Source organism: Centruroides sculpturatus, unplaced genomic scaffold (assembly GCF_000671375.1).
Source record: "Centruroides sculpturatus isolate CEXI.00-Female unplaced genomic scaffold, Cexi_2.0 scaffold668, whole genome shotgun sequence".
NCBI classification, from domain to species: Eukaryota; Metazoa; Arthropoda; class Arachnida; order Scorpiones; family Buthidae; genus Centruroides; species Centruroides sculpturatus.
In genome coordinates, this window is record NW_019385523.1 from 291387 (window position 1) to 303730 (window position 12344).

Sequence of the window (12344 nt, forward strand, 5' to 3'; positions counted from 1 at the left end):
GAGAGTTATTATTATTATTATTATTATTATTATTATTATTATTATTATTATTATTATTAAAAGTATAAAACAAATCATAAAATTTAAGACAATCTTTCTATTTTCAAGATTGCTTTGTATTTCATGAACTTAAGATATATAGAATTTGATGTAAAATTTATTTTTACAGTGCAATTGTTACAAATTAATAAAGATGTTTCTATAAAAACATTTGTTTACTGCTTTTAAAAAACTTACTGTTTCATCTATGTGATCAACAGGAAACAGACCTTCCTCTCCTGTCCTCTGCACTCGTCCCTGGTTAAAGAAATATTTTAAAAGTCAAATTTTGGATGAATATATGAATAAATGTAATAATAAAATTTTTAATGAAAAATAAAACTATTGCATGATAATATTAAAGGATATAAACTATGAAACTGTATAGACATTTTTTTTACACACACAGCAATTGTGAGCAAATTTTCACTTTTCTGAGAAAAATTGCTAAAATCACAATAATTTAAGAATTTAGCCAAAAAATTTTCCAAATTTAGGGCAAAATGGATGTGAAAGAAACATTTTTAGGCCTGGGACAATGAAAAAATCTGGCTGCCCAGTTTTATAAGTATGCACCAGTGTTGTATTTCTTAACTGTTGTAATATATGCAATATATGAGAGTGGTTTTCCAAGCTCTGATGGTCCATAAAACAAAGACAAATGTAAATAATAAAATTAATTTATTATCAAAATTAGGTACAAAATGGTTACTTTTCGACATAATCACTGTGAAGATTGAGGCATGGCTTGTGAGCGCTAAGATTGGCTTTACTTTACTGCTAGACTTATTACACCACCACAGGATATCAAATTAGATTTAGAAAAACACTATTTTATTTTCAGAATGCATTTCAGATACGGAGTCCCTCATCAGCTTTTTTGCTACAAAATTAATAGGACGTTAACAATTTTTATAAAAGACCGTGATTGACAGAAATGAACAAAGAATGTGAACTTACATTTGACATATGGATTCGATGCGTTGAACATTAATTAAAAGACTAATCACGCGATAAAACAAAATTTTCCATTAAAAACAGTCCATTCCATTTCCATTAAATAAAATTATTATGTTAATGTTGATACAATAACATAATAATAAACAGAGGTTCTGGTAAAACAATAAAGTTGTAAAAATATACATTGTTAAAACAAAATGATAAGTAGATTCATAGTGACATGAACAGAGTAACAAGACAATTAGAAGTACATTCCAGGGTAACTGTCACCCTCACCCCTATCCGTTTTCACACCTCTCCCCTCCCCTACGCCTCCTCTGGTCAAATATGCGTACCACGATTCATGTAATTTCTGACCAGAGTTGTTATTCATGATTTTCTCTTTGCTTTTTATTATTTCTAAGTGTTCATACCATCTTCTTTTATAAGTATTTTGTTCCTTTTTAAGTATTTTGACAGTATCCTTTACAATCTGACAGCCTTCATTATTACAGTGGGAGGCTACAGCCGAGTTATCATTGTTGTGTGCTATGGCAGAGATATGTTCATTGAAACGGACCTTTAATTCTCTACTAGTTTCACCAATGTAAGATTCGGGTGTGGTACAGTTGCATTCATATTTGTAAACAACGTTTTTTTGGTCCCATATGTTAGTTTTTCTGTTAGGTACATTTATTTTCTTATGTAAGCTGTTGCGATGTTTGGGTATCAAAATAATATTATACTTAATTAATTTACTTTTAATTCTTTCAAAGATATTCATAATGTAAGGAATTTTAAAAAATTTGTAAGCAGTGTTGTCAATTGGTTGTTTGTATGCATTAACATATTTATTATTAAGCCAGTTACTGATCATGCGCTTGCTATAACTGTTCAATAAGTACGTTTTTATGATGTCTTTGATCTCATTGGATATATCGGTATCATATGTGGTACGTTGCATAATTTTATCCAAGTACATGTAAAAGGTATACCTAGATAATGAAAAACACATCACATCAAGAGAGGAGACCCTACAAAATGAAAGATACCGGTTAAATGTAGACATTTGAAACTTAAAAACTTGTCTCAGAGAGGGCCTATCCCTACCAACTTTAAAATTAAAAGCCAGCATTGCAAAGGATATGCAGAAACATAACGTAGTGATTGTAGAAAAAATAATGTTACGAGCTGTGGGGCTCGAGAAATAAATTCAAAATACAGTTTACCGAAACTGATGCTTTTTAGATACACTAATGACAAAAATTTTATATAACTCGTTAAAAGAAAAAAATCTCCGACGTTCCTTTTTTTCAAATCCCTTCTTTTCCTTCAAAATTGTTCTTCTTTTTGAATCATTCTTTTTTTTATTCTGCCACTCTCCGCACCATGGTGCTAGTCTCCATCGAAGCCGGCGCGACACTGCCCTCCTCTTAAGGCATGCTTGTCCCGAGCATCATTACACCCATAGTACCGCACCAAACGATCAACATGAACAATCTTGGGTGCAGTTCTCGACCTCTTCTGTATTCGGTAGGTGACATCATTGATTCTAGTCACAACACGATATGGTCCGTCCCACTTTGGCTGTAATTTAGGAGACTTTCCCTTGCTGCACACAGGATTATGTAACCACACTAAGGAACCCTCTTCAAAGCCTTGATTGTTTGCCGTCTGATCATATCGGGTCTTCATCCTTTCAGACATTTGTTGACTGGACTGTCGGATGTGGTCATATATGTCATTCATCTTATGACGTAAATCGTCCGCATAGTCAGTCATGCTACGTGGACTATCAGGTGGGGTACCGATAATTAAATCTGCGGGCAATCGTAGTTCTCTTCCAAAGTTTGCAAAGACTGGCGTAACAGACGTACTTTCATGGACCGCGCTTCAGTATGCCAACAAAAATGGTTGAATGTGTTTGTCCCAGTCTCATTGCCGAGTCTCTATGACTTTTGCCAGGTACTTTTCCAATGTCTGATTAAATTGTTCCACCATTCCGTCGAATTGTGGATGATACGAGGTGGTTCTGGTTTTGTGGGATCACACGGCATGTCTCCCGAAATATTTGGGACTCGAAATTCCTGCCTTGATCACTGTGAATCTCTAAGGGTACTCCAAACCGACAGAATACTTTGTGGACTAATTTATCGGCCACAGTTACAGCTTCTTGGTTGGGAATGGCGAAGACCTCTGGCCATTTAGTAAAATAGTCCATGACAATCATGAAGTACCGGTTTCTATTTTCACTTTCAGGAAACAGTCCCGCAACATCTAACGCTATTTGTTCCCATGGAGCTCCAACATTGTACACCCTTAATGCACCTCTACTGTGAGTTTGAGGTCCCTTCACGGTCGCACAACTGGTACATCTGCGACACCATTCCTCCACATCATCACGACAGTGGATCCAATAAAATCTCTCGCAGATCTTCAGTAAGGTCCTCTTCACCCCCATATGGCCTCCAGAGCAGCCGTCGTGGTACAGTTTTAGGACCTCTGGAACTTTTCCTTTGGGAACAACCATTTGCAGATGGTAGCTGTCCCCTTAGGTATTTTCCCACTTACGGCACAATATCCCGTCCTGTATGGTCAAGCTGTCCCATTGTGCCCAATAGCTCTTTGTAACTGGACTCATAGCTGCAACATCGCTCCAGTTGGGCCTAGGAGCATCAGCCTTCAACAACCCGAGGATCGGCTTAATGTGCGCATCCTTTTTCTGAGCCTGTTGTAAGGCTTCCTTCCATTCATTACTGATCTCCATTTTCAACATTTGCACAGGAACAATTTCTTTAGCCTCTTGTCTGACACAGTGCATACAGTCATCCGCACTAGGCCTTCTTGACAAGGCATCAGCATTACCATGCATTTTCCCTTTACGATGTTCAACCATGAAGTCGTACTCCTGTAGCAGCTCTATCCACCTTGCTACTTGTCCTTCTGGATTCTTAAAATGCAAAAGCCACTTCAACGCAGCATGGTCTGTATGCAAGCGGAATCTTCGTCCAAGCAAGTAGTTGCTAAAATGTTGCAAGGTTTTAACTACGACAAGTAATTCCCTTCTTGTCACGCAGTAATTCCTTTCTGGTTTGGATAAGACTTTGCAGAAGTAGGCTATAACAAATTCTTGATCTCCTTTTCGTTGAGACAAAACCCCACCAATCCCCGTGTTACTCACATCTGTGTCAACTACAATCATTTTCAATGTCAGGGTAGCCCAAAATTGGCGTGTTGCAGACGCTCCTTTAATTCCTGGAATGCAATATCACAACCCTTGTCCCAGCAGAATCGTGTCTTCTCTTCTGTAAGTTTATGCAGTGGTTTGGCAATATCAGCAAAATCCTTCACAAACCGACGATAGTAGGAGCATAAGCCCAAAAAAGCTCTAACTCCTGTTTTGTCTTTTGGAACTGGCCAATCTTTTATGGCGACGATTGTATCTGGGTCTGTCTGCACCCCCTTTTCTGAGACAACATGTCCCAACTTGTCTTTGTCTCTAGGATCTATTTCCACCTGCCAGTAGCCACTTTTTAGGTCCAGGGTGATGAACCACTTCATTCCTGTCAGCGTATCCAATGTGTCGTTGATCCTTGGCAGTGGATAGCTGTCCTTCTTCGTAACGTTGTTCAGTCGACAATAGTCCACACAGAAACGCATGCTGCCATCCTTCTTCTTTACCAGGACCACAGGTGAATACCATGGACTAGATGAGGGCTCTATAAAGCCATTCCTTACCATTCCCTGAATCATGGCATCCACCTCTTGTTCACGTGCCATCAGTAGCCTTCCCTGTCGCTGACGGATCGGTAATCCATTCCCTGTATTTATTTTGTGCCAAGCCAATCCCGTCTTCTCTATATCAGCGTCAGTTGACTAGAAAATGTCGGCATATTGAAGCAACATCTTTTTAGCTTTGTTTAGTTCCTCTTTCGACAGATCCTTACGACATTCCTCCAGAAGCATCGACACACTGAATACAGAATGTTTCATGTTGGTCGCAGTAGATTGTTCTTGGCATTTACGCATCCAAGCAACTTCTTCACAGGTGACCATCAAAGTGCCTTTTCCAACAACCTGTTCTCTATCACCCGAATTTAGAACATGTACTGCTGAAATGTTTGTGGCCCTCACCAACATTCGCACGATCTTCCATGGTAGGCCACTGTCTAAACCCTCTATGAGGACACAACGATTCTTCTGGCCAGCGTTATCTGGTAGTCTAATTGGTATGATAGTTTCTGACCTTGGGGGAAGAACAATCTTATTCAAGCAGCATGTTTCACTCGATGATGCACCTTCCATAAAGAGTTCTGCCAAACCGCATTTTAAGACTCCCTGCTTGACATCAATCTCACAATGATGTTCTCTCATGAAATCCAAGCCCAGAATGCGATCGTCCCTTATATTGGCAATGATAACCTTATGCCAATAAATCTTGTTGCCAAGTTGCAATTCCACCTCCTTCTCGCCTCGGACAGATATGTGCTGACCAGTCGCTGTTATAAGACAAATACGATCGTGTCCACTGAAGTAATCCCCAAGAAGCTGATTTGCCAGCCGAGAACTGATGACCATGCGAAAAGCTCCAGTGTCTAATGTCAGCTTACATGGTGTTCCATTAATTTCGCCTTGGATAATCAGGCTATTCCCATTGTGGGCTTGGGAGATTGAAATTCCTGGGGCTCCCTCAGAACCAGCCAGCACCCGCCCTGCAGTCCTGGTGTTTACTCGTTTCCCTGCTGCCACTGCAGCTGAGTGGGTATCAGCTGCCTCTACCTTCTGAAGTCCATCCTCCTTTCAGTCTCTCCCAAGGTGCTCTCGCTTTGAGCAATTCATCTGCAGGTGGCCCCTTGCTCTACAGTAATAACACTGAAAACCTGTCGTTACAACCTCCCTAACATGATGGGATCGATCATCGCGTCTTACTGCCTCCACCTCCAAAGCATGGGCCAAAGAGTCCTTCAGTTTCATGATGTCCCAATCTAACAGTGGCCCGAACTTCTAGATCGCATATTCCATCTATGAATGCTTGTACGAGTAATCCTTCAACCAATGCAGGTGAAGACTGATACGCTTTTCGGACCAGCTTCTCAACTTCCAGTGCCCAGCACTGTAGAGTCTCCGCACTACGTTGTGCACGATCCTTAAGCTGTGCCCAATACACGTGCTCAAGATGCTTGTCCCCATATCTGGACTTCAATGCCTCCACCAGTTGGTCGTAAGTGACGTCCTTACCGAGGGCCTCTAGTACAGTCAAGGCCTGATCACGGAGGGCCAACATGAGTGCTGTCATGGCCTGCGCTTTAGTCCATCCATTCATTCTCACCATGACTTCAAACTGAATTTTATAAGCCGACCATGAAGATGTCCTGTCGAAAGGTGGTACTTTAAATCCACGTACTGCTGGCATAGCTATAACGGGATTGGCATTCCCAATATCAGATATGAGCTAGACCAAAGCTTTCTCAACATCTGTGATCTTCACTTCAGCTTTGGCAATTCGATTCTCATGTCGTTGGACCTGCTCTTCATGGTGCTCAACCTGCTCCTTGATTACCTTTAAATCGCTGCCAATCGTGGCATGCAGTTCCTTCAGTTGACGTGCCTGCTCTTCTTGGCCTCGCTGGAGCTCTTCTTTTCATTTGACGTGCCTGCTCTTCTTGCATATTTTTCAACTTACTGGTCTGCTCTTGTAACGCCGGCAACAATACGGATAGGTCCAGCATAGCCGGTGCTGGAGTAGCGCCAGAAGTGCTGGCAATTAAAAGAGAGTCAGCTGTTTGCTGACCATCTAATGTCCGATCAGAAAATTCACTAAAACGCTGCTGATCCATCGCCTGCTGTTGCTGTTGGCTTCATGTACAAATCCCTTCAGTGTCTTCTTTCGGCATAACCAGAATAATTTATATCGCACTCCTGACACCAATTTGTTACGAGCCGTGGGGCTCAAGATATAAATTCAAAATACAGTTTACCGAAACTGACGCTTTTTAGATACACTAACGACAAAAACTTTATATGACTCGTTAAAAGAAAAAAATCTCCAACGTTCCTTTTTTTCGAATCCCTTCTTTTCCTTCAGAATCGTTCTTCTTTTTTAATCATTCTGTTTTTTTGTTCCGCCACTCTCCGCACCATGGTGCTAGTCTCCACCGAAGCCGGCGCGACAATAATAATGAAATCTGTTGTTCACAGTAAAAAATACAGGGTTAAGAAACTCACTAGACAAATCAAGAAACTAAGAAATGACTCAAACACTAACAGAAGCTCCAGTGTCCAATGTCAGCTTACATGGTGTCCCTAACAAAAAATAATCAGGATTATTTTAACAAAAAGTATCAAAAACTTGTCAAAAAACTAAATTAACCAACTATTCAAGAAAGAGAGACCTGGCTAAATAGCACAATTGTCAACTTAAGTAATGTCCAAATACCGATTGATATTAGAAAAACACTAAGCAAAGGCTTGGGTTTTAACAATCCCAACACTGTTAACAGGAAAGTGTGGGCTGTCGGTTTAGAAAACATCATTTGTTTATCCGATACAACACAGGAACAAAAAGTTAACCTGAGGGAAGAATTACAGTACGAATTGTCTAAATATAAAGTTAATAGAAATAGAAAAAATAAATTAATCCAGTATAGGCACAAAATAGAGAATCTAAAAAGATTTTTAACTGATAATAAATTAATAATAGCCAAAGCAGATAAAACAAAACAAGTAATAATTGTGAATAATGAGCAAGACGCAAGCATCTACAAGCAACTGTTGAATTAAAATACGTACAATGAACTGCATAATGATCCGACTAACCTTCTTAACAAAAAATTAAAAAACGCAATTGTTAAACTTGAGAAACAATCTTATTAACCAAACAGAAAAAACATTTTATTCTCAATAGTGAAAACAGAACAACAAAGTTCTCTTACAGGGTTAAAACCCATAAAGTTCCAGTCTCCTATAGACCTCTGGTAGATATAAAAGGATATATCTTTTATAATTTAGAACTTATTTTAAAAGAAAAACTAAACACCCTTGTTAAATCCCCTTATAGCATACAGTGCACTGACTACTTTATACAAAAACTCAAAACAATAAAGTTTGAGCCCACCTACAGGATTACTTCCTTGGATGTACGCAGCATGTATCCGTCCATTAAATGTAATAGGATATCAACAACACTAAAAACCCAAAACTGTCAGCAATGAATCATAGATATGGTAATGCTTGTATTGGAAAATAATTATTTTGTTAGCCAAAAAAGATTCTTTAGACAATGCAATGGTATCCCCATAGGCTCAATAATACGACCAATTCTTGCTGAATTAAGTATGTACAATATTGATCATGACGTTGTCAATATCAAGGGTATAATAGAACTGTACTGTTACATCGACGACTGTTTTCTCATATATGATGACAACGTCATACAGGTGGACCAAATCCTGGAACATGTAAATAAAATAGATACTGACATTAAATTTGACTTAGAACCTGAAGGCAAATGTCAGTTACCATTCTTAGACATTCTCGTCATGAGATGCAAAGACAAAACAACCTTTAAAAAAAAAACCCTGTACTATTGACAGCATCATACACTTTACATCTGAAGTACCAACTTATATAAAAAAGAATACCTTCTACATGTACTTGGATAAAATTATGCAACGTACCACATATGATACCGATACATCCAATGAGATCAAAGACATCATAAAAACGTACTTATTGAACAGTTATAGCATGCACATGATCAGTAACTGGCTTAATAATAAATATGTTAATGCACACAAACAACCAATTGACAACACTGCTTACAAATTTTTTAAAATTCCTTACATTATGAATATCTTTGAAAGAATTAAAAGTAAATTAATTAAGTATAATATTATTTTGATACCCAAACATCGCAACAGCTTACATAAGAAAATAAATGTACCTAACAGAAAAACTAACATATGGGACCAAAAAAACGTTGTTTACAAATATGAATGCAACTGTACCACACCCGAATCTTACATTGGTGAAACTAGTAGAGAATTAAAGGTCCGTTTCAATGAACATATCTCTGCCATAGCACACAACAATGATAACTCGGCTGTAGCCTCCCACTGTAATAATGAAGGCTGTCAGATTGTAAAGGATACTGTCAAAATACTTAAAAAGGAACAAAATACTTATAAAAGAAGATGGTATGAACACTTAGAAATAATAAAAAGCAAAGAGAAAATCATGAATAACAACTCTGGTCAGAAATTACATGAATCGTGGTACGCATATTTGACCAGAGGAGGCGTAGGGGAGGGGAGAGGTGTGAAAACGGATAGGGGTGAGGGTGACAGTTACCCTGGAATGTACTTCTAATTGTCTTGTTACTCTGTTCATGTCACTATGAATCTACTTATCATTTTGTTTTAACAATGTATATTTTTACAACTTTATTGTTTTACCAGAACCTCTGTTTATTATTATGTTATTGTATCAACATTAACATAATAATTTTATTTAATGGAAATGGAATGGACTGTTTTTAATGGAAAATTTTGTTTTATCGCGTGATTAGTCTTTTAATTAATGTTCAACGCATCGAATCCATATGTCAAATGTAAGTTCACATTCTTTGTTCATTTCTGTCAATCACGGTCTTTTTATAAAAATTGTTAACCTCCTATTAATTTTGTAGCAAAAAAGCTGATGAGGGACTCCGTATCTGAAATGCATTCTGAAAATAAAATAGTGTTTTTCTAAATCTAATTTGATGTCCTGTGGTGGTGTAATAAGTCTAGCAGTAAAGTAAAGCCAATCTTAGCGCTCACAAGCCATTCAGAAGACTAGACAAGAAGTGTATCATAGTAAGATTGAGGCATTTGTCATATGTGGACGAGCTTTTCCATTCCCTTTTCATACAATGTTGCCGCCAATGAATTGAGATGGCCTTAACAATGTTGTTTTGAAGATTATCATTAATCTCAAACCTCTGCTCTGCTAGCCAGGTTTTCAATTCAGGAAAAAGGTAGAAGTCTTCACACATTAAAATGTTCCAAGCTGGGTAGGAGTCTAAAAGGTGGAAGTCTTCACCACCTTTAAATACCCAGTGAATAGCCCCAATTTAGCACCGAACAACTTCCACCTCTTTCCTGAACAGAAAAAGTGGCTAGGAGGGAAGAGGTTTGAGACTAATGATGATCTTCAAAACAACGTTAGGGCCCATCTCAAGTCATTGACGGCAACATTCTATGACAAGGGGATGGAAAGGCTCATCCACAGATACGATAAATGCCTCAATCTTTACATTGATTATGTCGAAAAGTAACCATGTTTGTACCTAACTTTTGGTAATATATTCATTTTGTTATTTACACTTGCCTTTTTTTATGGACCATCAGAGCTTGAAAAAAAAAAACAGCCTACATATCTCAGCTTATAATGTACAGTGTACACAATAAATGTGTTTTTCAAAACTGACTGATGTGACTTGTAGATTACTTAAGTTAACTCACATTTACAAACCTAATGAGTCACTGTGACTCCAAAATTTTTAGGTTAGTGCATTAACTATAGATAACAGAATCTAGGGTTACTATATATAACAAAGTATATATGTTACTGTGAAAGACCAAAATTAGAGAATGTTGACACATACAAAATACGTCGGTGAAAGTCCGAATATTTGGTTATATTATTATACATTCGAACAATCGCTGGTGTATGTCGACAAGTACAGATAAGCTTTGGTGGAGGTCGAAACGACATCTGAGAAGCCAATGTCAACAGAGAGGCGACAGTCTGTCGCCAAATCCTTTGTGGGTAGCCAGAGGTAGGACAAGGTCTTTTAATCCCGTGAGGTGGGGATCGGTTTGTCAGGTCGAGTGGCGGAGGATGAGAGGGGTCATTGGTAAGGCATCGGCAATATCCGAATAAAAGACACCATTAACAGATCAGTTTGTAATCACGTAATAACGTAATCAGTTCGTAATTTGTAAAGAAAAGTTACTTTCCATAAATGAGATTTCTTCTCAAGAAATATCGCTGAGAGAAGCAGTTGCAGCTAATTCGAAAAGAGGAGGGCAAGGCTATACAAGCTGTCATTGCATAAAAAAAGTGTTCCATGAATAAATGCAGTTGTAAAAGCAAGGGACTCTTGTGCAATTCAAAGTGCCATAACAGTTTAAGTTGTTGCAATAAATAAGATTGTATAACGTTAATCACATAATTTATGTGTAAGTTTATTATTGTATTATTTTCTTTAATGATTAAGAATGTACTGTTCATTTTAGGTTCAACAGTTTATTTAAATGTGCTGTTACTTAAGCTTTCTCCCATTTTCACATATTAAAATGTTGCACTTTTGTCTTAAAGTAATAAAAATATTTTTATTCAACATTCACCATCAGTGCATGCTGAATGTCGACATTTGCCGGTGTAAGAAATAATGATATTTAGCAAATATTTCGTACATACACGAAACAATTGTGTGAATGCTGACATTCACCAGAGAATGTTGACATTCGCCAGATATCGGTCATTCACAGTAACATATACAATAACTCTAGATTACTATTTAAATGTCACCCATAATCAACTGCACCAGTGTCTGTATGGTCACATATTTTTTTATGGACTGGTACCAAGTTTATATATTTTGTCCTTTTTCCCAAAATTTGATATGTTGGCAGATTACCATTTGATATTTGGCTGTGAATGGTATAGTTTCTTAGAGTTAACATTATAAAATATTATGAAATATGAAAAATTTAAGATAAATTTTCAATTCTTGTCTATGTGACCATTGAATTTGTGTCATTTCATACTATCTGAGAATCATAATAAACATGACAATAGTAGGCTGAAATAATCAAACTCTTTATATAGTTTTCATTTTAATGTTTGTTATATAACAGTATTTGATTTATAAAACTACAAAAGTTATCCAGGGTTCGTACTCAAATTTTTGTTTTGAATTCCCTGACTTTCCCTGATTTTCCCTGACCAACTTTGTCCAAATTCCCTGACCCTCACATTTTTTAGTGTGGAATATCGACATAAAAAAACGGCATTTACTGTGAAAATTGAATACATCTAGCCCTCTTTTTGCACGGTTGATATACTTCAAAGACTGCCACATTAAAAAAATAAAGTACATACATCCTGTAGAAACATGTTTGATAGAATCCACAACTTCAATGTAATGAAAAAATAAGCAATTTACAAACAAAACACAATTTTTTTTCCCTTTTTATTTTATCATCATTTATCATTATTATTTGTATGTAAATCTAGTAAATACAAGGTAACATAAAATCAACAAAAATTATTCTTTGATAAACAAATAGTACTGTACTGTGCTTAAAATGAACTCTTGA

The 12344-nt window shown here is 37.2% G+C and overlaps 1 protein-coding gene across 6 annotated transcripts in view; it reads right to left on the minus strand.

Moving 5' to 3' along the window:
• The window catches only part of LOC111639799 (guanine nucleotide exchange factor VAV2-like), a 155144-nt gene that overhangs the window by 13701 nt on the left and 129099 nt on the right, over positions 1 to 12344 (minus strand). For all 6 annotated transcript variants that reach the window (XM_023385749.1, XM_023385748.1, XM_023385747.1 and 3 more), the window contains one exon: positions 238 to 297. In XM_023385749.1, the coding sequence (XP_023241517.1) occupies positions 238 to 297 (60 nt within the window). The remainder of the gene's footprint in view (positions 1 to 237; positions 298 to 12344) is intronic.